This window comes from Pseudopipra pipra, chromosome 23, assembly GCF_036250125.1.
Source record: "Pseudopipra pipra isolate bDixPip1 chromosome 23, bDixPip1.hap1, whole genome shotgun sequence".
NCBI classification, from domain to species: domain Eukaryota; kingdom Metazoa; phylum Chordata; class Aves; order Passeriformes; family Pipridae; genus Pseudopipra; species Pseudopipra pipra.
In genome coordinates, this window is record NC_087571.1 from 6,930,078 (window position 1) to 6,957,731 (window position 27,654).

General features: G+C 44.8%; 1 protein-coding gene across 3 annotated transcripts in view; it reads left to right on the top strand.

Moving 5' to 3' along the window:
* KMT2A (lysine methyltransferase 2A) overlaps positions 1 to 27,654 on the top strand; it is a 41,518-nt gene that overhangs the window by 8,661 nt on the left and 5,203 nt on the right. For 2 of the 3 annotated variants that reach the window (XM_064634797.1, XM_064634799.1), the window contains exons 3-33: positions 443 to 3,111; positions 4,398 to 4,575; positions 4,958 to 5,192; positions 6,166 to 6,230; positions 6,738 to 7,109; positions 7,721 to 7,794; positions 8,432 to 8,560; positions 9,401 to 9,514; positions 10,677 to 10,823; positions 11,071 to 11,166; positions 11,965 to 12,085; positions 12,846 to 12,959; positions 13,308 to 13,492; positions 14,038 to 14,211; positions 15,038 to 15,148; positions 15,396 to 15,469; positions 15,973 to 16,166; positions 16,485 to 16,591; positions 16,709 to 16,846; positions 17,355 to 17,513; positions 17,801 to 17,918; positions 18,003 to 18,081; positions 18,333 to 18,493; positions 19,145 to 19,330; positions 19,967 to 24,278; positions 24,568 to 24,648; positions 25,168 to 25,232; positions 25,615 to 25,785; positions 26,311 to 26,385; positions 26,644 to 26,818; positions 27,197 to 27,304. In XM_064634797.1, the coding sequence (XP_064490867.1) occupies positions 443 to 3,111; positions 4,398 to 4,575; positions 4,958 to 5,192; positions 6,166 to 6,230; positions 6,738 to 7,109; positions 7,721 to 7,794; positions 8,432 to 8,560; positions 9,401 to 9,514; positions 10,677 to 10,823; positions 11,071 to 11,166; positions 11,965 to 12,085; positions 12,846 to 12,959; positions 13,308 to 13,492; positions 14,038 to 14,211; positions 15,038 to 15,148; positions 15,396 to 15,469; positions 15,973 to 16,166; positions 16,485 to 16,591; positions 16,709 to 16,846; positions 17,355 to 17,513; positions 17,801 to 17,918; positions 18,003 to 18,081; positions 18,333 to 18,493; positions 19,145 to 19,330; positions 19,967 to 24,278; positions 24,568 to 24,648; positions 25,168 to 25,232; positions 25,615 to 25,785; positions 26,311 to 26,385; positions 26,644 to 26,818; positions 27,197 to 27,304 (10,987 nt within the window). The remainder of the gene's footprint in view (positions 1 to 442; positions 3,112 to 4,397; positions 4,576 to 4,957; positions 5,193 to 6,165; positions 6,231 to 6,737; positions 7,110 to 7,720; positions 7,795 to 8,431; positions 8,561 to 9,400; positions 9,515 to 10,676; positions 10,824 to 11,070; positions 11,167 to 11,964; positions 12,086 to 12,845; positions 12,960 to 13,307; positions 13,493 to 14,037; positions 14,212 to 15,037; positions 15,149 to 15,395; positions 15,470 to 15,972; positions 16,167 to 16,484; positions 16,592 to 16,708; positions 16,847 to 17,354; positions 17,514 to 17,800; positions 17,919 to 18,002; positions 18,082 to 18,332; positions 18,494 to 19,144; positions 19,331 to 19,966; positions 24,279 to 24,567; positions 24,649 to 25,167; positions 25,233 to 25,614; positions 25,786 to 26,310; positions 26,386 to 26,643; positions 26,819 to 27,196; positions 27,305 to 27,654) is intronic. The other variant, XM_064634798.1, reaches the window with a different exon arrangement.

Below are 27,654 nucleotides of genomic sequence, written 5' to 3' on the forward strand. Positions count from 1 at the left end.
ATTTGAAACCTCATGTCAGAGCTTTGACTGGTACTAGAGAAGAAGCTTTTTTTTTTTTTTTAACCAGCTGTGATCTGCTTAAAAAAATCTTTTAATGTGTTTAAAAGGTGGCGTGTGCCCTTGAGAATTATTGCCCCTGCCCAACGTGAGGTTGGTACTGGGTTTGTGCCATTGCATATCTAGTTGTTGAGAAAAGGCAAGCTTGCATTTTTAAAAATGTTATCTCCATGATATCTTATGTGGGAGAAGAGGTTTGTTGGGAAGGTACTCTCTACATGTAGTGATAAAATGGTATTTCTATTTGTTGATTATCTGAAATGTTTTGGCAACTTGTGCAGGCAGTGTGACTGATACTGAGTAAATACTTGTGTGACCTGGGTAATGCTGATCCCACACTCAGAGAAATTTAATATGTACTCTGCTTTCTCTACTTCCCTCTCAGTTAAATCTAGTCCACGGAAACCTCGTGGGAGGCCCCGGAGCAGTTCTGACCGAAGTTCAGCTGTACTGTCAGACTCTTCGTCGGTGTGTTCCCCTTCGAGCAAGTCTGAAACCACATCCATGGAGAAAGTAAAGAAGAAGGAGTCGAAGAGTGGGGAAAAAAGACGAGGAAGACCTCCAACACTTACAAGTGTGAAATTCAAATTATCACAAGAGAAGGACACATCAGACATTCAAAAGGGCAGCAAAGAAGAAAAAGAGAGTCTGAAAAAAATCAAAAGGTCACCATCCACTACATTTCAGCAAGCAGCTAAAATCAAGAAATTAAGAACTAGTAAGCTCTCCCCACTGAAATCTAAATTCAAGCCTGGGGCAAAACTTCAGATTGGGAGGAAGAGCGTTCAGATCGTGCGCAGGAGAGGCAGGCCACCGTCCTCTGAACGGGTAAAGACTTCCTCAACTTTAGTCATAAACTCACAGCTGGAGAAGCCTCAGAGGATTCGCAAAGAAAAGGATGGCACGCCACCTCTCACAAAGGAAGAGAAGACTGCTGTCAGACAGAGCCCGCGCAGGATTAAACCCGTTAGGATTATACCTTCCACCAAAAGGACAGATGCCACAATTGCTAAGCAACTCTTGCAGAGGGCTAAAAAAGGAGCACAAAAAAAGATTGAGAAAGAAGCAGCCAAACTGCAGGGCAGGAAGGGGAGAACCCAGCTCAAAAATATCCGACAGTTCATCATGCCAGTTGTGAGTGCGATCTCTTCACGGATTATCAAAACACCCAAACGGTTTATTGAGGATGAAGACTACGATCCTCCTATTAAAATATCCAGACTAGAATCCACACCAAACAGCAGGTTCAGCGCTACATCTTGTGGCTCCAGTGAAAAGTCCAGTGCCGCTTCTCAGCATTCGTCTCAGATGTCTTCGGACTCCTCACGGTCCAGCAGCCCCAGCGTGGATACATCTACGGACTCCCAGGCTTCCGAGGAGATGCAGACACTTTCTGAGGAGCGAAGCAATACTCCAGAAGTTCACACTCCACTGCCTGTTTCTCAGTCCCCTGAAAATGATAACGGTGATAGGCGAAACAGAAGGTTTTCGATAACAGAAAGAAGTTTTGGCCAGAGGACTGCAAAAAAGCTGTCGGCCTTACCAAGTGTGCCGCAGCAGCAATCTTCCTCCTCTCCTCCTCCTCCTTTGCTCACTCCCCCACCACCACTGCAGCCTGCTTCCAGCATCTCAGACCATACCCCTTGGCTAATGCCTCCAACCATACCATTAGCCTCGCCCTTTCTTCCTGCTTCTGCTGCGCCCATGCAAGAGAAACGAAAGTCAATTCTGCGAGAGCCGACGTTTAGGTGGACCTCCCTGAAACATTCCAGGTCAGAGCCACAGTACTTCTCATCAGCAAAATATGCCAAAGAGGGTCTTATTCGCAAACCAATATTTGATAACTTCAGACCCCCGCCACTGACACCGGAGGACGTTGGCTTTGCATCTGGCTTCTCAACACCAGGTGCCACAGCTCCCACACGTCTGTTTTCGCTTCACTCTGGAGCCAGGTTTGACATGCACAAGAGAAGTCCTCTGCTGCGAGCACCCCGGTTCACGCCGAGCGAGGCCCACTCCCGGATCTTCGAGTCAGTAACTCTGCCCTCCTCAGTCGGTCGCGCCGCCACAGGGACCTCTGCTGCGGGTGTGTCCTCTCGGAGGCGGAAGAGGAAAGCGTTCAGCCCCATCCGATCAGAACCCAGATCTCCTTCACACTCCATGAGGACAAGGAGCGGGAGGCTTAGTACCTCTGACCTGACAACTCTCACCCCACAGTCTTCTGTCTCTTCCTCATTAACTAGCATTTCAGTTAGTTCTCTCGCCACTAGTGCCTTAAATTCAACTTTTACTTTTCCCTCTCATTCCCTATCGCAGTCTGGGGAATCAGCAGAAAGAAGCCAGAGACCGAGGAAGCAAACGAGCGCTCCAGCAGAGCCTTTCTCATCCAGTAGCCCTACTCCTCTCTTCCCTTGGTTCACATCAAGTCCCCAGACAGAGAGAGGCAGAAACAAGGACAGGGCAGCAGAGGAACTCTCCAAAGATAAAGATGCTGACAAAAACCTGGAGAAGGACAAGAGCAGAGAGAAAGACAGAGAGAGGGAAAAGGAGAACAAACGGGAGTCAAGGAAAGAGAAAAGGAGAAAAGGGTCAGAAATTCAGAGTAGCTCTGCTTTGTTTCCTGTAGGTAAAACGCCCAAAGAAAAAGTTGTCAGCGAAGATGTTGCAGCATCATCATCTGCCAAAAAAACTGCTGGGCGGAAAAAGTCTACAGCAGTAGATCCCACGGCAGATGTTTCCGCTGCTGCTCTGGTAGATACGGCAGCTGTCAAAACCAAAACATCCAAGAAAGGTAGAGGGGGCTTAGACAAATCAGACCTGGACGTCAGCCCCGCTGTGCCATCTTTGGAGAAGGAAAAAGCTCTGCGTCTTTCTGCTCCTTCGTCAAGCACTGTTAAACATTCCACTTCCTCCATCAGCTCTATGTTGGCTCAAGCAGACAAACTGCCAATGACTGACAAGAGGGTGGCCAGTCTTCTGAAAAAGGCAAAAGCCCAGCTGTACAAGATTGAGAAGAGCAAGTCCCTCAAACAAGCGGATCAGCCAAAAGCACAGGTATTCCTTTTTCCAAGTTGAATTTTTTGCTAGAGTGCATCTTACTTTGAACTTGCTCTGAAAGTCACAGTAGCTTTTGTATCCTGAGTGAGAAGAATTAATGTGCCAAGCAAAGCAGCTGTTAGTGCAACAGATGGCAAATGATTAGAAAACAAGGAGCCCTGGGCAGAAGCTGAGGGGAAGAGGGAGCTGCTGTGTAGTGAGCTCAGGGGGGAGCTGCGTGTGTTTTAGGGACCAGTATGGCATAACTGCTTATTGGGTTTCTCTGAATAAATCCAAGCAAAGTGATGGTCTAGAGTAGTACTGTCTCTGAAAAGTGCAGTTCCAGCAAAATGCGGTGTCTCTCTTGGGCTTGACATTTCTTGTGGCCCCTCCTTGAGTGTAAGGCTGGCTTCTGAAGAGCAAGTTGTTCCCTTAGTCTCTCTTGGTTTTTAACTTTGCACAGTGATCTGTCACTTATGAGAGGGAAGAAAATCCATTGGGATTTCACCTCTGATTTGGGGGACTGCTTCCTACCATTTTCCTCTTTTCCCTCTCCCCCACACCAAACCCACCCTTTTCTGCAGTCCTCTTTACCTACCAGAAAGGGAGGTGAGATACACTTTCAGGGAATACTTTTTATTTAAACTTTTACTTTTCCTAACATCATTAGTGTTGAAAATCACTAGCACATATTTCAAATAGAAAATTCTCCAACTGGTGTCTCCAAAATGAAGAAGTATTTACTTCTGTATGTCTGACCTGGTGTAGCAGAAGCCCAGGCCCTCACGGTTGCTTGTTTGGGGTAGTTCTTTTGGTGGGAGATATTCCAGAATCTTATGATCAAAACACAGAAAATGGCACTAAAATGCTGCATTTGTTTAGCATCTAGTAAACAGAAGCCCTTCATCTGAGACACCAGCATCTGCAAAGCTCTCAAACAGCCTCCTTTACTTCTGCCTTCTGCTGGATCAGTCAGCACTGAGTGCTGGTCCAAATCCAGTGGACTCTGATATTTGTGATGTCAGTGCCTTGATAACATGGCTTCATGAGCAAGTTGGTTTTCCAGTAGCGGACAGAAACTTACCTTGTAGCTCCAACTGAGTAAAACCTCTTGCTCTCTTGCATTTATCCTCCCTTGGATAGCTGAGGCTTAGAAGGCTGAATCTTTGCTTTTATCACGATTCTTACAAAGTGCAAGCTAAGGTATAGTTTGTCTCTGCTTAGAAGTTTCCATTACATGTTTCTCAGCCTCGTTTTGGTGCCTTTCTTAGGAATACTGTCTGTTGTCATGTTCTGAAATCTAGGGGCAAGAGAGTGATTCATCAGAAACATCAGTCCGAGGACCACGAATAAAACATGTTTGCAGGAGAGCAGCTGTTGCGCTGGGCCGCAAGCGAGCAGTGTTTCCTGATGACATGCCCACTCTGAGTGCCTTACCGTGGGAGGAGCGGGAGAAGATACTGTCTTCCATGGGGAACGATGGTGAGTTGGGATTTCTAGTTTTTGTCTGGATTTGTACAAAGTCAGCTTCTGTTGACTGCTTACAATGAGGACTTCAAGTGATTAACAAGGGAAAATATGTTAGAGCTCCGGGCTCTCTATTACAGTGCCACTCAAACAGGGTTAATCCTTTCAGCCACTGGGAATTGTGTCAAATACATGTGTTCTGCACCAAACTTGTGTTCTGCAGAGAGGTGTGTGTGCATATACACGTGTACACATCTGTGTATACACGCACTGACATACGAGCGTATACACACTCGTGTGGTTCTGCACATGAACTTAGACTTCTTGGACTAAATTAGACACTCCTGAAACATTCTTTAACATCAGCAAATTCACATTAGAAATGTTCTCTTGATAGATAAGTCATCGATAGCTGGCTCAGAAGAGGCTGAACCTCTTGCTCCACCTATAAAGCCCATTAAGCCGGTTACCAGAAACAAGGCACAGCAAGAACCTCCGGTGAAGAAAGGCCGGCGCTCCCGGCGCTGTGGGCAGTGTTCGGGCTGTCAAGTTCCAGAGGACTGTGGTGTCTGCACCAACTGTCTAGACAAACCCAAGTTTGGTGGGCGCAATATAAAGAAGCAGTGCTGCAAGTAAGTGAGAAACTATGCCTGCACTGACTGGATAAGTGTACCCTCACTCCGGGCCAGGAACAGCAGATTTGCCCTGTAGTATGGGCTTGGAGTGAGCTTGGCCTGGGCTGAGGCTGGATCAAAGCAGGGGACTATAAACAGCTTAAGAGTCAAGATCCCAAATCAAGATGAGCTTGTTATGAGCTCTTTCTCTGGAGTCACTTCTGGTTTATTCTCCCCAGTTTGACGAAACTGGCATTGAGAAGTGTTTGGTGTGAGACCAAAGGCTTCTGTTATGGGATTTTGCAAGGGAGGCAACGTACACATAAATATTTTTCTCTTATTTTCCAAATTGCATTCATGAAGAGCTTGTGTTTTCTAGATGATGCTTATCTGGCTTATATACACTTTGTATATCAAAGATGTCTCTAGGTGCCATTAAGAAATACCACTCTTCTTTGATATCTCCTGTCATTTTTTGTACATATCCCTTAGATTGAACATTTTTAAATTGCTGCATTAAATTGATTTTACCAGGCTAGATAATCTATCTGAAAGGGCAGCTGCTAAAGCAACACCAGTAGGTTGTTGTGGTATGAGAACTGTTTATAAAGCCTTGCTGTGAGAATTGCTGTGTGAGAGTACTCTGCAGGCTGGAAGAAGTCTTGCTCTCAGCAGCTTTGCCCAGGCCTCAGGCTGGGTTTCAGAGCCACAGGCCCTGCTACAAGAACAGACACAGAAACAAAACCTGGCCCAACATACAGAAGGCATTGCATGCTAAGTATAAGACAAATAGGGAATAAAGTTGAATAAAGTTAACAAAAGTCTTGATCTCCTAAACCAGTCACACTCCAAGAGTACTTGATTTTGTCTGAACAAAAGTAGTGCTTATATTGATAATTTTATTTTCAGTTCTTCATGTTGAGTATTTATAGACTGTCCTCTTAATGTTTGCATCTTTATTCTGATTTCATGACATGTTCTTTATTTTTAGAATGAGGAAATGTCAAAATCTACAGTGGATGCCTTCAAAAGCTTATCTCCAGAAGCAAGCTAAAGGTAGGCTAAAGCACAAGAGAGAAGTTTTCATTTCATAGGTTTTGCTCTCTGTGCTGTTGTTGTGGCTACACTGAGCTTATTTTACAAGGAGCCACCCTGCCTGCACTGATGGCAGGTGAAAGGGGCAGGAGAGATGTGGGTGCTGACAGCATTTGTACTCCCCTGTGTCTTTCAGCACTGGACTGGTAGTTTTGCTTCCTTCCTTTTGATTCATTTTCCTTCCTTTTCCTTCCTTCCTCACAAAGTCTGCTCGCAGCTCTGAATCTCTGCTACTGCAGGAGGATGTTGCTTACTGCTGTCTCAGAATAGGGGTCCAAGGTATAAGAATACAGATTGAAGCACAAGCCAAGTGCATTAGTTTATTTTTTGAGTACAGTTTTTTCTTTCATATGACAGAATGATGAAGTTCTGAATCAAAGTGTCCGTATCATTGTTTCAAAGAAGCAGCAAATTATTTGAAGTCACACCAGTTTGTCTTTTTGCTTTATCTGTGCTTCTTCTTCCTAGCTGCAAAAAAGAAAGAAAAGAAATCTAAGACAAATGAGAAGAAAGAAAGCCATTCTGGAAAAAATCAGTTGGACTCTGGACAGAAACAAGCTCCTCAAGCTGTTGCACCAAGAGAAGACAGTGCTGGGAAGAAGAGCAGTGAGCCTGCCCGTAAGCCTGTTGAGGAAAAGCATGAGGATGGGAATTCCTCCGTTCCCGTGTCAGAGCCCAAACCAGTTCCTACATCTGGTACCAGAAAGACTGGCAAGCAGACATTCCAGCAAGTCCAGCTCCCTCCTTCTCAGCCACCGAGCTCAGGACCTTTGAAAAAAGAAGCACCTAAACTTAGCACTTCTGAGCCCAAGAAAAAGCAGACTCCCCAACCAGAAATAGGTAAATGGGACTATTTATCCTCAGTATGTTTGAGTCGTGTTAAGTAACAATATTAATACCAGTAAAAACTGTTGGGTTTTAAATATGATAAATGCTTTGTGGTGTGGTGAAAGTACAGCAGATTATTTTGAAAATTTTGCTTAGAACTGGCTTCTGTTTTGAGCCACAGAGTATGTTGGGGCAGGGAGAAAGATGGCCATCCTGGTTGGGACTGAGTCATGTAGCTGTGGCAGTCTGGAAGTATGTTTTCGTATGTTAAGCCTGTCAACTTCCTAGTCTGAATGTGAAACCAGGAGGATGTAATCTTTTAACACAAAAGCGTAGTCCACTATTGGATGTAGTGCAGAGCAACATGAACAGTGACCAGCCAGGCAGCTCTGGGATTTCTGTGGCTTTGCACCCACAGTGCTCCAGATTGTTAGCAGAGCAAACTCTGCTAGTCATGCCTCCAGGAGACTGCTCATAGTTGGTGAGGTGCAGCCACAGAAGAGGGTGGAAAAGTTCTAGTCTAAGACTTATCGCATGTTACCCAGCTGATTTTTTTCCCTTTTCTTCTCTACAGGTGGCTGTTAGTTACTTGAAATACTCATAATTTTTCCCCCCCTTCCTAGGCACAGAACAAAGCAAACAGAAAAAAATTGCTCCCCGTCCAACTTTCCCTGTGAAACAGAAACCAAAAGAAAAGGTGAATACTGTTTTTTGTACAGTCAGTAAAATTTCAAGCACCTGGAACTTCTCTCTGTCTAGAAAGTAGAACCATCTTGCTTAACCCTTTGCAGATACTTTTTTATATTTGGTTCTTAAAGATGTTAGGTTTTTCCTTGTTGGCTGTATGTGGATACCAGAAAAACCTGGTCTATGCCTAAGATTTGGCTTAGGTGTTGTTTTGATCTCGAAGACTTGTGCACTGGGGGGTGGAGGCTCGTTTTTCCATAAAATACGGAACTACCTTTGTCTCAGAAACAGCTCCGTCGTGGAAAAATAAAATAATTGTCTTATTTAAATATGAGGGAGAAGTGCATAGGGCCTGATTACACCCAGAGCTGCCCCACTGCAGCAAAAGACCAACCCGCGCTCTGGTGGGAGAGAACAACGTGATGGTAGAGGAAAGTGCAGTACATGGAATTACAGCTGTGATTGCATGTGGAATGCTCTCAGGGAATGGTTTGCGGAACGGTCACTTCCCTGCAGCTTCGACACACTCATTAATTCTGTGCTGGTTTGGGGGTTTGTCTGTGAATTATCTACAGCATCGGATGTAACAGCAGGGTAAGTTCTAATGCCCAGGGTTGAGATTAATGCAGGCTCCTTTGCTTGACCAGGAAAAACCCCCTCCTCTAAGCAAGCCAGAGAGCAGCACGCTGAACTTGCTCAGCACTCTGACTAACGGCAGCAGTTCCAAGCAAAAGCCACCTACAGATGGAGTCCACAGAATCCGAGTGGATTTCAAGGTAGAGGACAAAATGTTTTAAGTATTTGAATGTTCCATGGCTCTAGACACTGGAACTAGAGTCCCCTGAGAGTGCTGAGTTTGTGTGTCTGGTACCTTTCCCAGGGAACTGCAAATAGGAGCCTCATGAAGTCACTTGGTTGATTCTTAGAAGCTTGTTATGCCTTTTTTTTCCTTATAATTAGAGTACTGGATGAAGAGACACTTAAAGCTTTAAAACCTTAACTGTCAATGTGTGAGGATGAGCAAGAATTTGAGGTTTATGAAGAATTATTCCATTAAGATGGAACTTTAAATCCTTACCACAACTTGAGCCAACAAGATATGGGGAAAATGTTAGTAACTTGTAATTCACAATATTTGGGGTCTATTTGGGGTTTTAAAATGATAAATCATGTACTTTTTTGAACAACACTGTTGAAATAATAATAAAAATTAATATTTTCCTAATAATTTTTTAGTCCATCTCTAAGTGTTGATACTGGAGACTATAGTGAGATCTCATAAATGTTTTATACAAATATGGAGCTTAAATAAAGTACAATTCTTCTGAAATTTCATTTTTAGTAATAACTGTGCAATTGTGAAAAGCGTTGTCTTGTTCCTCAGGTTTGCCTTCCATAGAAGGAAGGCTCTAGCAGGCACTGAGCGCTCTCGGCAGGAGCAGTGCCGAGTGTGACTCCCAAAATACACTGTAAAGTAGAGGTAGACGTTGAAATTATTTCAGTTTGAGACTTCTTGATCACAGGCCCAGAACGTAAAAAACAGCAATCATGTGAGCACTTTGTACTGATGTTATATGCCTTGTTCTGCATGGTGATGTGTCCTTTTGTACTTTCAGGAGGACTGTGAAGTGGAGAATGTTTGGGAGATGGGTGGGTTAGGCATCGTCACCTCGGTACCTATTACTCCCAGGGTGGTGTGTTTTCTCTGTGCCAGCAGTGGACATGTGGAGGTAAAGCATTGTGTTCTGCTGTTGATGACTTAGTTACAGCACTGTGTTGTTACAAAAATAAATAAAAATTATAATGACTGTAATTCAGAAGAAATTAAAATAATACATGTAAATCTGTCCTTGCTAGAATTTGTCCCAAGATACTCAAGTGCAAGGTATTTAAAATCAGTTTAGAAACTTCTTCAGTGCTTACTTTGGAAGTGCATTAAGTGTGAAGAATAGCATATTTGAGAGCATCCATGTCTCTGAATTTTTGAACTCACATCTAATGTAATGCAGAAGCTTTGCTCTCTTTTAACTGGAAATAAGAAAGGCTGCCCTATGGTGCAAAAGGGCTTTAGGCAGCAATGACTTTCCCAGGTGTGTCTGTACCTGCAAAGAGCTGCAAACTGTTACAGAAACGTGACTGGAAAGCTTCTGGTGCTGCCTGAGGAGCTGGATTGAGATGTATTAAATGCATTTCCAGGTGTAGATAGGTGCCTTCTGAGCATCTTCAGACCAGCTGACCTGGGAAAGTGATAACTCTAGGAAAGTCTGGGTTCTGGTGAGTGGACAGTACTAGGGAAAAGGGGGTTAAGTTCTGGATGTGGACATCAGTGCACTTGAGGTCATGAAGGTCCAGTGGGGCATGGAGCCATCCCCTTTTCAGTCAGGGTGCTCCAGGCAACAAACAATTTCCGTGTCCCCTGTGAGCCTACAGTGTTCATGCCCTGAGAGTGACTGTTTTTCCAATATGACCAGCCTTGTAGGGGATACAGAGAAATTAGAAGAGCTTTCTAATGGCCACCTGGGCTGAACGGAGGAAGATACTTTTTGTTCTGCATGTCCCTACTTTCTGCACTAAATGTGTCTTCTGGTCCAGTTGGCTTGTGTTACAGGGAGGGAACAAGAGAGGGAGATCCTGAAGAACCCTGCAAGGCTTTGTCGATGCTCAGAGCACTTAGTTAGCAGGTACCAGACTCCTGGTGGCTGCGAGGTGTCCAGTCTGTATTTGGGTTTATCTGAAATACGCGCTCAGTTTCCCTCCTAAAATATGACAGTAGGAATGCTTGTTCTGTCGGTTGTAAAGCAGAATTCAAAGTAGTTTGGAGCACAAGGGGGTTTGTTTGGGAGCTTCAAGCAGCTTCTGCGTTGCTAAAACCTGCTTCTCCCTCCCTTGCAGTTTGTGTATTGCCAGGTCTGCTGTGAGCCCTTCCACAAGTTCTGCCTGGAGGAGAGCGAGCGGCCCCAGGAGGACCAGCTGGAGAACTGGTGCTGCCGTCGCTGCAAGTTCTGCCACGTGTGTGGGAGACAGCACCAGGCCACCAAGGTACCCCAGAACTGCTGGGAGCCCCAGCAACACCCCCACTGGTCCCAGAGCTCCTCTTGCTCCAGAACTTGGCGAGGAGAGCTGAGGGGCAGAGTCTCCGCACTGGGGAGGAGACCTCTCGAGTTGCTCCAATGCAGTTTCTTTCTCGTGCTCCAAATGGGGGATTCAATAAAAAATTAAAATGTCCAGGATTTTGCATACCTTTGCAGGGTCTCTGTTCCAATGCTTTTTCCCCTTATTCTTGTAGCAATTGCTGGAGTGTAACAAGTGCCGAAACAGCTATCACCCTGAGTGCCTGGGCCCAAACTACCCAACCAAACCCACCAAGAAAAAGAAAGTTTGGGTGAGGCGTTTTAATTTCTTTTTTGGAAAATTCATTTATTGACTGATCATAACGCACCAGAGCTCTGCAGACCTCTGATGCAATTGCTCAGCTTTTCAAGCCAAGGTGCCTGTTGCTTCGGAAGATACATTCAGAAACAGATAATGAGGTGGCTGGTTGATAAGATGTTCTGAACAAGCAGGGTTTTTAAAGAGGTTACACCTTTTTTTAGTTGTAGTAGATCTTCTGATCATAGTAAGTCTTTTGATCATAGTCCCATAAAGTGGAAGAAGCTCTTTAGAATGGAAGCATTTACCTTGTTAACAAATCTGTTGATATTGGTGTTGAGAGACAATTTGGATTAATGTCCTAATTTCCATCTTTCAAGCTTTTGTTCTAAACAAGTGCCAATAGTGTATTTCCTTCTAGGAGTTTGTAGGTGTTTTCTACTACGATACATAAAGTTTGTAAACTTTTAAAAGAAGACTTTGTATTTTAGATCAGAAGAAATGCCACAACTACATATGCTGTTTTATGTGAGGGAAAGGTGATATTTTCTTCAATGCAAATATGAAGGACAGAAAAAACTATACTGCAATTTCGTTTAATATTTTTTCTTGTTGCATTATTACCATCTTGCCATAAAAGGAGTGAGCTCTGTTCCTTTTGGTGAAAGTTTCAGCATTTGAAACTCCTTGTTCTGTTGGATGAGTTCTCAGTGCTCATTAAATAAAATTATGAAATGTGTTGTTTGCACAGAAAGCACAGGAACTGCTGGATAAAAGCATGTAACTCTTGCCAAATGCATTCTTTTTCCAGATATGTACCAAATGTGTTCGCTGCAAGAGCTGTGGATCAACAACACCAGGCAAAGGGTGGGATGCACAGTGGTCTCATGACTTCTCCCTGTGTCACGATTGTGCCAAACTCTTTGCTAAAGGTACATAAAGTTGTGACTCTTTACAGCAGGGGCCTCCTCAGCTGCTTAGTTTTGAATCAGTCAGTGTCAGTATGAGTGAGCAGAGGGCCAGCATGACAGCTGAGCTTGGCACAGTCCAGGCAGCAGTGCAGGCTGGTTAAGGTCAAGCCTGAAAGAGCATGTAACAGTTCCTGTCAAGGCCAGGATCTTAGAGCATGCAGTGGCTCACCAAAGTCACCACTGCTTTATTTTCAGAGTTTGGAGCTTTCAGCATGTAAACTCTGTGCCATGTGAAGGAATTATTACACACCTGTTAGCCCAGGATTTCAAGTAGCAGTTGAGGAAAAGACATTTTAAAGTATTCTGGACTTAAAAGCAACAAAATTTCTATTGTAAAGTGGTTGTTTCCTGTGTTAGTTGCTGTACATGATGCCTTTGAACCTCAAAGGGGCATTCTTGGGAAAAATCCCAGGATAGAAAATCTTAACTGTCTCACATAATTTCTTGCCTGTGTGTCATCTTTTTCCTTTCATTTTGCTCTTGCATATAATATTTTTTTAGTCTTACCACGCCCAAAAAATGGGCGCCCAGCCATGGGATTCTAGAGTAGGCAGTGGTCTTTCAAAGTTATTTGTTGTAGCCTCCTGACAGTAGATGGGACTGTGCTGGCAGCTTACTGGGAAGGGTGTTCAGAGCTGCTTGGTGCACCAGGAAGTAACCACCCAGCCTTTAAGATGTGTGTGGAGTCCAAACTCCTGATGAAATCTGATTATGTTTGCAGGAAATTTTTGCCCTCTCTGTGACAAATGCTACGATGATGATGACTATGAGAGTAAGATGATGCAGTGTGGGAAATGTGACCGCTGGGTCCACTCCAAATGTGAAAACCTTTCTGGTAAGGAAATCCTCATCCCGTCAGTACTAAAGAACACAGGGTAGTGATTAGATCAGAGCAATCCAGTCCTGGACCTTTCTACTAGAGTGTTACTTTAACACCCTCACTTGTGACCTACCTGAAAAATACCTGTCAAGTTGGTGACAGGTAAACCAGTGCTAATACCAATGACATCCTGAAAGCACAGGACTTGCTTCAAAGGCAGTGTCACTCAGTTAGCTGCAGAAGGGGCTTTTGTTACCTGAAAAGTATTTCAGTTAGGAAGTAAGTGCAGGGCAGGGGCTTTTCCCTGTATCCATCCTTCAGTGAAGTACTTCAGATGGTTATCTTATCTTCTTTTGTCTCCAGATGAAATGTATGAGATACTGTCCAACTTGCCTGAGAGTGTCGCGTACACCTGCATTAACTGTACAGACCAGCATCCTGCAGAGTGGCGTCTGGCACTGGAAAAGGAGCTGCAGGTTTCCCTGAAGCAGGTTTTAACAGCCCTGTTGAATTCCAGAACTACCAGCCACCTGCTGCGGTATCGACAGGTAAGCTGGAGCTTCTGTCCTCTTAGTGTTAGTCCAGCTTGTGACGTGCCTGGCATTCACTTGAGCTGTGGTATTGCTGTGCCTCTTCCTGCAGAAATGTCTGCATCATATTTGGAACAACACATGCTGTGATTTATTTATATTTTTTCTTTCTTTTGTTCGTTCAACTTGTGAAGCTGAAAAAATATAGGGTAAAGTTCTTCAAGGAATGGGAGGATTTTGCTCTGTGATGGTGAAGGTGCTTTTCTGACAGAAGAAGAGGATCTTAGTCTTGAAATATGCAGTCAGAAATAAGACTTCTAAACAATGGGTTTGATTCTTATAGCTGATGGCTCTGCCCTGCTGTGCACCTTACAGGTCATAGCAGGAAGCTGCTTAAGAGCTTTTCATTGTTCCTACATTTTGGACAGAAATCAGAACTCGGGTCTCCTTTCATTCACATTAGCGAGAATCTCTGGGCCAATAAATGTGCTTGGGAGTGTATCATGAGGAGCAGCTACATTTCAATAGCCAACATCCCTCTGTCTCATTGCTGGTGTTCACAGGCAGCAAAACCACCTGATTTAAATCCTGAAACAGAAGAGAGCATCCCATCCAGAAGCTCTCCTGAGGGTCCCGATCCTCCTGTCCTAACAGAAGTCAGTAAACAGGAGGAGCAGCAACCTCTGGATCTGGAAGGAGTGAAAAGAAAAATGGATCAAGGAAGTTACACATCTGTGGTATGTCAAAGTTTTCATGTTCCACTCTATTATGCTATAGACTCTGTGAATTGCTTTATGACCTGTGGTGTTTATAACTGACCAGGCTTAAGCCTTTTCTTCAGGAACACGGAAGCAGGTTATCGTGCTGCTAAAAATAATTCTGGCTGGCACTGATGTTGATGTTGGCCCAGAGACAAGTAATTGATGCTGTTGTAGGGCTCTCTGTAATCAGCAGTGATACTTGGTTAGACCCCATTTGCTCTTAGTCAGGTGTTTATGTAGATGGAAACAGGACAGGTCATCCTTCATGTGGAAACTTTGACTGAAGGCCTGGCCCAATAGCTCTGCTGCTGTCAGTTAGCTAAAAAGGAAGGAATTCATGGGTGAAGGGGTGACTTATTCAAGGGTCAGTTACAGAAAATGCTAGTGTTGAACAAATCAGTTCTCTTTGCAGAGACCAGCCTTTTACTTTTTTCCCCTACAGAATCTGTAATCTTTGAGGAACACTGTATGTTGCAAAGTGCTTGACAAATGTTGACTGTGCCAGATTTTGACCAAATCCTTCTGAGGTAGCTAGTTTAGTGGATGTAAAACTGATCAGAAGTCTGCTCCTTGTAGAAGGAAGAAGTGAACAGTTGTGGGTGTAGCAGCTCTGCCAGCCAGTTTGCAAATGTAGAGGGCTGCTTGATTCTTCACAGCCAAATTCTCTTTCTGCTTTTAAGTCATGCTCTTGTCCAATCTGATAGTCATCTAGATGCTCATTTGACGCCCTAAAGGATTAGCGGATGGTGTAGCTGTGCAAAAGACAATCCTGTTAATGTGAAGTTTTGTGGGTTTCTTACAGTTGGATTTTAGTGATGACATTGTGAAGATAATTCAAGCAGCCATTAATTCCGATGGCGGGCAGCCGGAGGTTAAGAAAGCCAACAGCATGGTCAAGTCCTTCTTTATTCGGGTGAGATGGGCTGCAGTTATTTTGAAATCTGCTTGGTATCCTACCATTGCTTGCTGCTGTTGGAATCCAAAGGGCCATCACACTTGCCCTTGCTTGGGTCTTTCCAGGAATAAAATAATACATTGTCAGAGTTGTTGATGTTAATGAAATGTTACTAGTTGTGCATTTACAGTAGATCTTGGCTGAATGTCTTTGAATTTTTGGGTATGTTGTCTAACTTTTCTAATGGGTTGTTGTTTTCCTTTAGCAAATGGAGCGTGTTTTTCCGTGGTTCAGTGTAAAAAAGTCCAGATTTTGGGAGCCAAATAAAGTAACAAGCAAGTAAGTAACTGTTCTGTATCCGACTGTGACACCCTGCTGTTTGCCAGCTGTCCAAGCAAAACGTATTGAGAGAGCCTGTTGCGGGGTTGGGATTTCTGGTTTTCTTTTTTTTTTTTCCCCTAGGAAGTTACACATTAATCCCATTCCCAAGTTTTGTACATGCTTCCTTGTTCTAAAGCAGAACACTTTTTAGAACTATTTACAACTATTTAGAACTAGGTATTACTGTGTGTTGACTTGTCAGTCCTGTCCTTCCTTCTCTCTCTTCCTTCTCACACCCCCACTTGGGGTGGCTCTCCTGCACCTGTTACCCTCCAAAGAAACAGACACTCACATCACAAACCTTAAAATGTGAGTGGTCACAGCCTTTGTGGGGACCACCTGTAGGCTGTAGGTAATTAAATGAGTTATTAGAGGGGGAGATGTCAGGTGGGCCCTGGTAGCCAGGGCACAAGGTCCTCTGGTGCAGCCAGGTGTGACACTGACCCCTTGCTCCATCCCAGCAGTGGTATGTTGCCAAACGCGGTGCTGCCCCCGTCGCTCGACCATAATTATGCTCAGTGGCAGGAGCGTGAAGAGAACAACCGCACTGAACAGCCCCCTCTGATGAAGAAAATCATTCCAGCTCCAAAACCCAAAGGGCCTGGAGAGCCGGATTCACCAACTCCTCTACATCCTCCTACACCTCCCATCTCTGGTAAGAAAACCAATGGCAGCACTGCCAATCCCAAATCCGAAGCACTTTGGTCCAAAGCTCCTCATAGTAAAGGGAGGGTGGTATTAGTTCTGAATGTAACTGTCTTGAGACCTCTGTGACCTTAAAATCATTCGGAGGCTGTTACACACGAGGTGTTTCTGAGCTAAGCTTGGCTGTGTGGAGGCTGATGTGTGCTTTGTTTTCCAAGCTGGCTATTGAAAACTCTTTTACCCTGTTTGCTTACTGACAGTCTCTCCAGATGAATTTTTGCCTTCCTGAATTTCAAGAATTCACACTGTTCTCTCCTTTAACTCTAAGGCTCTGACAGAAGCAGAGAGGATAGTCCTGAACTGAACCCACCTCCAGATGTAGAAGACAACAGGCAGTGCGCGTTGTGCCTGAAATACGGTGACGACAGTGCTAATGTGAGTATGTGCCACGTGCCCATTTCCACAGGAGCCCATTTAAGCAGTGCTGTAGGTTTTATGCATGGTTGTGTCTCATAGAAATTTGGAAAAAAAACATTTCCTTCCATTCTTTAGGATGCCGGGCGTCTTCTCTATATCGGCCAAAACGAATGGACACATGTGAACTGTGCTTTGTGGTCAGCAGAAGTGTTTGAAGATGATGATGGTTCTCTGAAAAACGTGCACATGGCTGTCATCCGGGGAAAGCAGCTGGTGAGTACAAGCAAGAACGTTTCGTTAAACTTCACACTGATTTAGAATCACAGAACCAAGACAGGAGCCCAGCTGAAAGATGCCTTGTGTGTGTGTTTGTTCTGCTCTGTCCTTTCTTGCAGTATTTTTTTAACACTATAACAGTACTGAAGGAAGGTATTTGAAAAGTTGTTTTATCATTGCTCAATTCAGAAATATTGTGGAGATAAATTGAAGCTTGCAAATGTGAGAGTTGGATATGGAGCTGAAGCAGGAAAGTCTGAGGCCTGGAGGAACCAGTCCACAAATGCAAAAGTTCTTCTATATGAGGGATCCTTCTTCCTCTTACCTCCTCCTCCATGTCTCACTTTTGCGTGTGAGTCACTGTAGTGAAATGGAACGACAGTGAAGTGGGAGATCAGGCATTAGTCTAAACTTCTGTCTGTGCCAAAAAAACAACTGACAACAGTAATGGTGGTCTTGTTTTAGAAGAGATTAAATTTTAACTTTTTTTTTTCTGCCTTTGCAGAGATGTGAGTTCTGCCAGAAGTCAGGCGCCACAGTAGGCTGCTGCCTCACTTCCTGTACCAGTAACTATCATTTCATGTGCTCACGAGCCAAGAACTGTGTCTTTCTGGATGATAAGAAAGTTTACTGCCAGAGGCATCGTGACTTGATCAAAGGAGAGGTGAGATTCTTCTGTCCTGGTCTGCCTCACACTCTGAAGGTGGGGTTAGCCTGTAACTATGAGCACTTTCTAGAAGTTCATGTTGAGTGTGTTCCTCACAAACGAGGGCTGGACCGCAGTGCTCTTCAAAAGATGTCAGTGGTACAGCTGGCCTGGGGCAGTTTGGCAAGTGGTGCTGTGTGGCAGTTCAAAAACCAAAAGATCAAACTGAGGATGGAGTAGGACAGGCTGCATAGTGTACATGTGGTGGTTCCTTTAATGAGTAGTTTTGTGGTTTCTTGTTCCAGGTGGTTCCGGAGAATGGGTTTGAAGTTCTTAGGAGAGTTTTTGTGGACTTTGAAGGGATCAGTTTGAGAAGAAAATTTCTTAGTGGCTTGGAACCAGAGAACATCCACATGATGATTGGTATGATCTAGTCTCTGGATACTTGATCCACCTTTGGTGCTGGAATGTGGTTCACAGAACTGTTCTGTTCCTCTCTCTGCTCAGGTTCAATGACAATAGACTGTTTAGGAATTCTGAATGACCTCTCAGACTGTGAAGATAAGTTGTTTCCCATCGGCTATCAGTGAGTATAAACTGTTTCATGATTTGATGTCTTTCAGTATATTTCATGCCAAACCAGAACTGAAATAACATATGGGAAAATTGACTGTAGCTTTCCTACACTGCTGAGGAATCTCTGATTAAGCTGGGTGTGCAGCATGTTTTGCCAGGAGGCCTTTGGCCCATGTAGTTTTGAGAAACTGAAAATTTGAAACAGGAATGAGGTTTACTCAACTGTTGATTAAATTACTTTATGTTTGAATTATCTTCCAGGTGCTCCAGGGTGTACTGGAGCACAACAGATGCCAGGAAGCGCTGCGTGTATACCTGCAAGATCATGGAGTGCCGACCTCCAGTCATAGAACCTGACATTAACAGCACTGTAGAGCACGATGATAACAGAACAATTGCCCATAGCCCAGTTTCCCTTACAGGTAATCTTTTAAGGACTTTATAGAAGTATATTCTCTGTATGGTTTTGCCACAGTGCATCTCTTAAACAGATTTGGACTAGAATCCACTTCAGGCTTCCAAATTATGTTACAGCATCTTAAGACTTTAAGGTCCTGACTGTACTGCTAACTTTGAAAACTTCAGCCAAACGAACACTGCTGCAGGGATGGTTTCTAGTCTACAGCTTATAGAATTTTCTAGTGATCTAAAACTTCAAACTGTACTTGAAGTGTCAGTGTTGGTCTGTAATATGGGAGTTCAGTACAATGTTGAATAGTCATACTGTGCTGCTTAAGTATTTCCAAATTGTTTTCATGTATCCCAGGGTAAAGCAGTGAAAGATTTTTAAAACATTTATAGTTGTCATTGTCAACATAGAATTCTAAACTCTATAAATACATAGTGGAATTTGATGTGTAAGCTGAGCATTAATGTATTGCTACAAGTATTTGAAAATGTTCTTATGAGAAGAAACCAGGTATTATCTGATGGCAGATCTTTGACTTTGTGTTCATTTAACAAACACCCTGTTTCTCAAAGTGGAACCTGATAGCAGTATATACTTTATCAGGTCATAGCTTTTAGAGTTCAGTGATGGCTTATACTGTTGTTTCTCTTTTATACAACAACAGAAACTCTACCGAAAGACAGCCAAAATACACCTGAAATTGTAAACCCACCATCACCAGATCGTCCCTTGCATTCTCAGACCTCTAGTTCCTGTTACTATCCAGTGGTCTCAAAGGGCCCCAGGATCAGAGCACCAAGTTATCCATCCACACAGAGGTCTCCTGGATCTAGGCCGTTGCCCTCTGCAGGTATTTCTAGTGCTGTTGACTTTGATTGAGGTTTGTTTTGAAAATATTTTTGTTTAGTTTGTGCCTTTTATTTGGCTTCCTTCAGAATGGGGTGTTACATTCTGTTTCTAAAGAAAGGAGTGAAATGGCAATAGGCTTGAGGAGAGGAAAGTTCTGACAAAACACAGTAGAGATGGCTTGTTGAGAAATGTACAACTGACACAAACATTCCCCTGGGATAAAGAAGCAGCATTTGGGCAATATAATAGTAGTGACCCAGAAGAGCTGTGATAAAAGTTAGGGACTTAACATCTCAGTCAGTATTTTTCTAGAGAGAGTCAGAAATGTGGTATTGTAATTCAGTTGCTGTTTCTGTATGAATGACTCATGTTTTGTTTCAAACTGATGTTGGAAATTCCCATCTAAAGTTGAGGTACCAAACCCTGAGATGCAAATTTGTCAGCTCCACGTGGTGAATCCTGGTTGACAGTATCAGGTTTTTAACACTTATCTCAAGTATCATCATTATGTTGGTGCTATTTGGCTGAAAGGTTTTGTTGGGTTTTAATTTCTTGTGTTTTATATGAAGGAATAGGGTGTGCTTTGATTGTGAAGGTTTCAGGTCATCTGACAGTCTTTCTTGCCTTCTTTTCTCAGGAAGTCCTACCCCAGTGACCCATGAAATAGTGACAGTAGGGGATCCTTTGCTGTCCTCAGGACTTAAGAGCATTGGTTCTCGGAGACACAGCACCTCTTCTTTGTCACAGCAGCAATCAAAACTCCGAATGGTTTCCCCTGCACGAGCTGGGAACACTTACTCCAGGCATGGTGTGTCTTCAGTTTCCAGCCTGGGGGCCTCTTCAGAACATGAACTGACCGTCAGAAGTACCGACCGCTTTGTGGGGTCGGTGAACACGGGTCCTCCTAGTGCTCCAGTTCAAAGTTGCTCTACTAGTTCAGGCTCCCAGAAAACAGCACCTGCAACTGGAAGTAAAACTTACCAGCTGGATGCATCTCCATCTACGGAAGGGAAACATTCCAGCAGTTCAGATTTGATAGCCAAAGGTGCGCCTTCTAAGGGAGAGAAGATGAAAGCGGTGACCTCGAAGGACCCAGATTATTCAGCTCATACTTTTGTCCCTGGAGGAAGCTCCAAAGTGTCCACTCAACCAACCAGTTCATCAGGCACAGAAGCGAATGTTAAAATAGGAACCTTTCAAGAGTGTTCAGGATCATTTTCTTCCAAAGAAGCAATAGCCTTTCCACCTTTGCATCAGAGAGGCCCAAGGAAAGACAGAGATCAGCATGTGGAACCTGTACAGCCAGAGAAAACAACTGTGGCTGATGAGACGGATGCAAAGACCTTGAAGTCTGCTGGAGTAAACAGCAGATCTCCTGCAGCAAGTGAGCAAGTAGTTTCTGCCCCCAGAGAGAGGCGTCAGAAGGGTAAAAAGTTAATGAAAGACAGTTTTAAAGAGAAGCATTCTCTGAAATCTCTTACAGAGTCAAGTCAAGCAGTAGGCAGTGATGAAGGAAACCTGAAACCAGAATTTGGCCATCAGGGCTTGGCAACTGAACAAATTAGTCAGAGGTTATGTAATAATATTCCTGCTGAAAAAGCTGGTGAGAAGTCTCCACCTTCACAAGGGCCATCTAAAGGGTCATCAGTGCAGGTTGAAGCAGCCCCTAAGGAATCGCAGGCACCGAGAAAACGCACTGTTAAAGTCACTCTGACTCCTCTCAAGATGGAAAGTGAAAACCAGTCTAAAAATGCACAGCAGGAAAGTGATGCTGAAACTCAGTCTGCTGGGGCAGACCTGGCTGCTCTGGCTGAGCCCTCCTTGGCTTCGGAAAGCCCAGAAGAGAACCCTGTAGTTCAGGGAAGCCCAAATGAAGCGCCAGCACAGGAATCTCAAAATAACACATATGAAAATTTGCCCATTCAAGATAACAACTTGATGCTCCAGGATGGTGCTAAAGCTCAAGAAGAAGGCTCATACAAGCGGAGGTATCCACGGAGAAGTGCTCGGGCCAGATCCAATATGTTCTTTGGACTGACTCCTCTGTATGGTGTGAGGTCCTATGGAGAGGAAGACATTCCCTTCTACAGTAACTCAACTGGCAAGAAGCGAGGGAAGCGTTCTGCAGAAGGACAAGTGGATGGCGCAGATGACTTGAGCACATCAGATGAAGATGATTTATACTACTATAATTTCACAAGGACAGTGGTTTCCTCAAACACAGAGGAGAGGCTTGGATCCCATAGTTTATTCAGGGAGGAGGAGCAGTGCGATCTTCCAAAAATCTCACAGCTAGACGGTGTGGATGACGGAACTGAAAGTGATACAAGTGTCACAGCAACAACCAGAAAAGTCAACCAGGTAACTAAAAGGAGTGGCAAAGAAAATGGGACAGAGAACTTAAAGATGGATCGAACTGAAGAAGCTGGAGAGAAAGTACAAGTCACCAAGAGCTCCACTGTCCACAAAACTGACCCCAAGATTGATAACTGCCACCCTGTGAGCAGGGTTAAAGCGCAGGGTCAGGACTCACTGGAGGTGCAGCTGAGTTCATTGGAAACAGGCCGCAGGACTCACGCAAGCACACCTTCCGACAAGAACTTACTGGACACTTTCAACACAGAACTTCTGAAATCTGACTCTGACAATAACAACAGCGATGACTGTGGGAACATCCTCCCTTCTGATATCATGGACTTTGTACTGAAGAACACACCATCTATGCAGGCATTGGGAGAAAGTCCAGAGTCCTCATCATCAGAACTCCTGACGCTTGGAGAAGGTTTAGGTCTTGATAGCAACCGTGGCAAGGATATGGGTTTGTTTGAGGTGTTCTCCCAGCAGCTGCCCACTGCTGAGCCTGTGGACAGCAGCGTCTCTTCCTCTATATCAGCAGAGGAGCAGTTTGAATTGCCACTGGAGCTTCCTTCTGATCTCTCTGTTCTGACCACTCGCAGCCCTACGGTGCCCAGCCAAAATCACAACAGGCTCGCTGTCATCTCGGAGTCTTCTCTTTCCTCTTCGGGAGAGAGGTCAATGCTTGCCTTGCCTTCCACAGAGTCTGGGGAAAAGAGAGTGACAGTTACAGAAAAATCTGCCTCGGGGGAAGGCGATGCAGCTCTCCTGAGTCCAGGGGTAGACCCAAGCCCTGAAGGACACATGACTCCCGATCACTTCATCCAGGGTCACATAGATGCAGAGCATATAGCCAGCCCACCCTGTGGCCCCGTCGAGCAAGGGCACGGCAGCAACCAGGATTTAACAAGAAACAGCGGGACTCCAGGTATCCAGGTGCCGGTGTCACCCACTGTTCCCCTCCAGAGCCAGAAGTACGTGCCAAACTCCACAGACAGTCCTGGCCCTTCACAGATCTCCAACGCTGCGGTGCAGACAACGCCACCCCACCTCAAGCCGCCCGCAGAAAAACTTCTGGTAGTCAATCAAAACATGCAGCCCCTGTATGTCCTCCAGACTCTACCCAACGGTGTCACCCAAAAGATACAGTTGACACCTTCTGTTAGTTCTGCACAGAGTGTGATGGAGAGCAATGCTTCGGTGCTGGGGCCCATGGGGAGCGGGCTCACGCTGACCACAGGATTAAATCCAAGCTTGCCTTCATCTCAGTCGTTATTCCCTCCCACAAGCAAGGGTCTGCTGCCCATGTCCCATCACCAGCATATACATCCCTTCTCCACAGCTGCTCAGACTGGCTTCCCACCCAACATCAGCAGTCCTTCGCCAGGTCTTCTGATTGGGGTGCAGCCACCTCCTGATCCTCAGCTCTTAGTGTCCGAAGCTAGTCAGAGGACAGACCTTGGTACCACTGCTTCTACACCAGCTGCTGCCCTGGGCAAGAAACGGCCCATATCTCGTCTGCAGTCACGGAAGAACAAGAAGCTGGCTCCCTCTGGAACTGCTTCTGCTATAGCTCCTCCTGACATGGTCTCTAACATGACCTTAATTAATTTTGCTCCTTCCCAAATTTCCAACCACCCACTGGATTTGGGAACCATTGCAAATTCAACATCCCAGAGAACTGTCCCCAATATTATCAAAAGGTCCAAGTCTGGTGTCATGTATTTTGAGCAAACATCTTTGCTCCCACAAGGTGGGACCACTACTGCAGTCAGCACGTCTCCCAGCGTTATTGGTCCAGATGCTAGTCACCTCCCAGCAGGGCCTGTATCGGGCCTAACATCGAGTTCCTCAGTGCTGAACGTTGTATCCATGCAGGCCACAGCAGCCCCTACTACTGGTGGGTCAGTTCCTGGTCATGTTCTGGGACAAAGTTCTGTAACATTAACAAGCCCTGGATTATTAGGGGACCTTGGTTCGATAAGCAACCTCCTGATCAAAGCTAGTCAGCAAAGCCTTGGTCTTCAGGAGCAGCACATGACTTTACCACCAAGTTCTGGGATGTTTTCACAACTGGGAGCATCTCAGACTCCATCTACGGCAGCCATGACAGCTGCATCAAGCATTTGTGTTCTGCCTTCAGCACAGACAATGGGCATGACAGTCGCTCCGTCATCTGCTGACCCAGAAGGCTCGTACCAGCTTCAGCACATGACACAGCTCTTAGCCAGCAAAACTGGGGTTGCTTCCTCCCAGCTGGACCTTAGCACAGCTTCGGCAACAACGCAGCTGTCGAGCTTTCCGCACCTGGTTGATGCTCCAAACAACACCGGACTGGAACAAAGCAAGGCTTCCTCATCAGTGATGCATGCCAGCTCAGCATCTCCGGGAGGCTCCCCATCACCTGGTCAGCAGTCTGCAAGTAGCTCCGTGCTGGGTCCCACAAAAATGAAGCCAAAAATCAAACGCATCCAGCCACTGTTAGACAAAGGGAATGGAAAGAAGCACAAAACTTCTCATGCGTGGGCTGGTTCTTCTGAAGTTCACGCTCCCGACAGAGGGGCTGTTGCTGTACCCCAGGTCTTGGCTACAGGGTAAGAGGAGAGTTTGGTTTTGCTCATCCCTGAGGTTTTTTAACAATATGAGAAAGAATCTCACACTAGTTTCTCCAGCAAATTCTTCAAGCGAAGGCAAATTGTGAAGTGCAAGCTTTGATTCTGATGTGATGCTGGAAGTGTGATCTGGTTCCTCATATCACAGGAGCAGCTGTTACTACTTGTGTAGTTCTGTGGAACTGGTGGATCTGTTCCTGCTTTCCAGTCTTGTTTAGAGCACACATGGCTTGGCAGGTATTTTGAATGTTCCCAAATCTTTTTCTTCCAGGACTCCTGCTATGAAGGCAGATGCGCAGGATGCAGCAAGCGTAGATCAGCCATCGCAGAAGCCATGTGGGCAGTCTGCAGGGTAAGGGATGAACAGACCTTTCTGTGGGATTCTGCTCACTTGAGCTGAAGGACGTTTGTACAGAGAATGCGGGAAGTCTGGCTTTCCTAGTTGAAATGTCTGAGGAGCTTTCAGTGGGGAGCACACTGTCATGTTTAGCTGCAATATGGAACCATTTTGCATTAAGCTGTGTGTAACTCTGGGGAGCTCAGTGCTTGCTGAGGAGACGCTCGTGCAGCGATGCCTGATCGTGTGTTAGCACACACCTTGTTCCTGAGTGGGGCTGACACAGAGCAGATCATAGCCTGTGTGAAATTAGGCTGCTGCCCACAGAGCAATAGAGGCTGCAGACAGAAATGCTACTGAGTAGAATCTTTTTGTTTGCTCATTTCCAATTGAACTGGTGTCAGAATATTCGACCTGGAAGAAGGTTCTTTCTGTCTAGTTCTCAAGATTTCATAGACTACTGCTCAGGATTGGTGAGGAAATGAGGCTGGTTGTTGACTGTTTTTCTCCATGTTCTCTTCCTTCCCTCCCAAGGCAAATGGCAGTGCTCCCAGAGTCTCAATCAACACAGAACTCAGTAAATGAGCAAGAAAATGCAGGTACATCACTTCTTCAAACACACCAAGTCTTGGGGTTCTCCAGGACCAGGAAAGTGGTGTTTGAAGTTTTGATTTTTATGTGTCTTGTTCTCTCAAGGAAAGGCTCAGAGATATAACTTGTGTTATTCTTGCTATGAAGGGAGGAAAGGTTTGTTTGCTATTAATAGGTCTTGGACAAATAGTTCTGTCTCTATTTTTGGTTTGTGAGAATTTCAGCATTTGAGATTTCACACTCTTTATTTTGACACTCTAGAATTTTTTCTTGATTGGATGTACTGGTAAAAAGGCAAGTCAGTAAGGCATTTTCAGTTGTGGAACAACAGGTGGAAAAAGCATCATTATTTCCAGTTCCCATCTTCATGCTGGCTCCTGTCTTTTCTAGGCTCAAAAGTTCTCGAGGAAGAAGAGAGCACTTTCAGCTCCCCTCTTATGTTTTGGCTTCAGCAAGAACAAAAGAGGAAAGAGTGTCTTGGTGAGAAGAAACCAAAAAAAGGTTTGGTTTTTGAGATCTCTAGTGATGATGGTTTTCAGATCTGCGCAGAAAGCATTGAAGGTGAGAACCATGCAGTGTTGGTTGTACTGATTTTAGCTGTCCTTACTAGAAGTAAAACTGTGACTTTTGAGGGCCTCCTACTTGCTTTTTTATAGATTAAAAAAAGAGAAATCTCTTGGTTTACAGCCCTAGAACAAGCTTTGTTCCTGACCATGTCTGGATTCTATTTGTTTTTCTTTTTTTTTCAATGGAATATATTCAGTGAAATGTATGTTGCTGTCTCATTTTGTTTTATCAATTGACCAGTGGTATTCAACCTTAGTTTGTCAAGAAATAGGCAGTGTGGATCACACAACGGAATATTGGGTATCCAGACTTTTCCTCCAGACCAGTTGTAGTATACCCTGCCTTCCCTTTATGCCAAAGTGAATTTTGGAGAGGATGGAGAAGCAGTTAAGATCCGAGGGTCTTAATTCATGTCCTGTGGAAGGTTGAAAACTTCATATTCTCCAATTAGTTTATTTAAATATGAGCACCCCAGTGCTCGAATACTCGGTCACTGTTTGTCATGTTTGTGTGGTGCAGATGCCTGGAAGTCACTGACTGACAAGGTCCAGGAGGCCCGTTCGAATGCCCGCCTGAAGCAGCTGTCCTTTGCAGGTAACACCCTGCCCAGACAAACAGATGTCTCTGTGAGCATCTTGAAGTCTTAAGAGTTTCAATTCAGCTGCCACCTGATTTATGGAGGATAATTTCTTCCCAGTGGAAGGATTGGAAACTCTTAACATGGAATGCAGTAGCTAATGCAGTGCTCCTGTGACAGCTGTGTAGTGCCCCTGCTGTCTGTGACAAGCTGCTGTATCTTCCTGCTCCAGGTCTGCACTGACAGTGTTTGTTGTGCTCTATTTCTTATTCCAGGTGTGAATGGTTTGAGGATGCTGGGGATTATCCATGATACTGTCGTGTTCCTGATTGAGCAACTGTACGGAGCAAAGCACTGCCACAACTACAAGTTCAGATTTCACAAGCCAGAGGAGGCCAATGAACCTCCTCTGAACCCACATGGCTCTGCTCGGGCCGAAGTCCACCTGAGGCAAGTGTGAGTTTTGTTGACGTTGGGGTTAAGGGCCCATTGGCTCAATAACTAATGCCATGGCAGGGCAGGAGCAACAAAGCTCCACAGCTCTGAAGCTCTTGGTTAAATGTTACCAACTGGCACATGAAAATCAATTATTTGGCATCTTTGCAGTCTGCACATTTTCTTGTGCCACTTTGTGGCCTGTTGCTTGGTTTAACAATGCTTTCCTGGCTGGAGCTGTTCTTGGGCTATGCCTTACCCTGATGCACAGGGGCTTTAAGAGAGGACAGAGTGGGGAAGGTGTGAGACAGCAAACATGTCAGACTGTTGTGGCAACCACATGTTTATTTTCAGTCAGTATAACAAACTCCCTTGGGTCTCTTTAAATTGCAGGAAATCTGCATTTGATATGTTTAATTTCTTGGCTTCTAAACACCGACAGCCACCAGAATACAACCCAAATGATGAGGAAGAGGAAGAAGTGCAGCTGAAATCGGCCCGGTATGCAGCAGGGTTTAAAGGTTCAAATAATGCTGTGGTGTTAAAGTGAGCAGATGGGGTTTAGTTATGCGTTGTGTGCTTTGATGGATGTTTTAAACCTTGAAAGCTGCCAAGAACTACCAGACATAGAGGTGACTCCTTCAATAGCAAGAGAGGTGACAGCTGAAGGTGACCATCAGACCACTCTGCCTTTGAATGTTTCTTTTCCTTGTAAAACAACGTGATGAGAATTTGGGGAGGAAATTATCTTTTACATATATATGAAAACACAGCATTTATTTTGACTGTGTTCTCTGTGGGCTGCAGTGTCACAGTGTCTGAATTAATCAGTCTTGGAAAGTGCCTCAGAT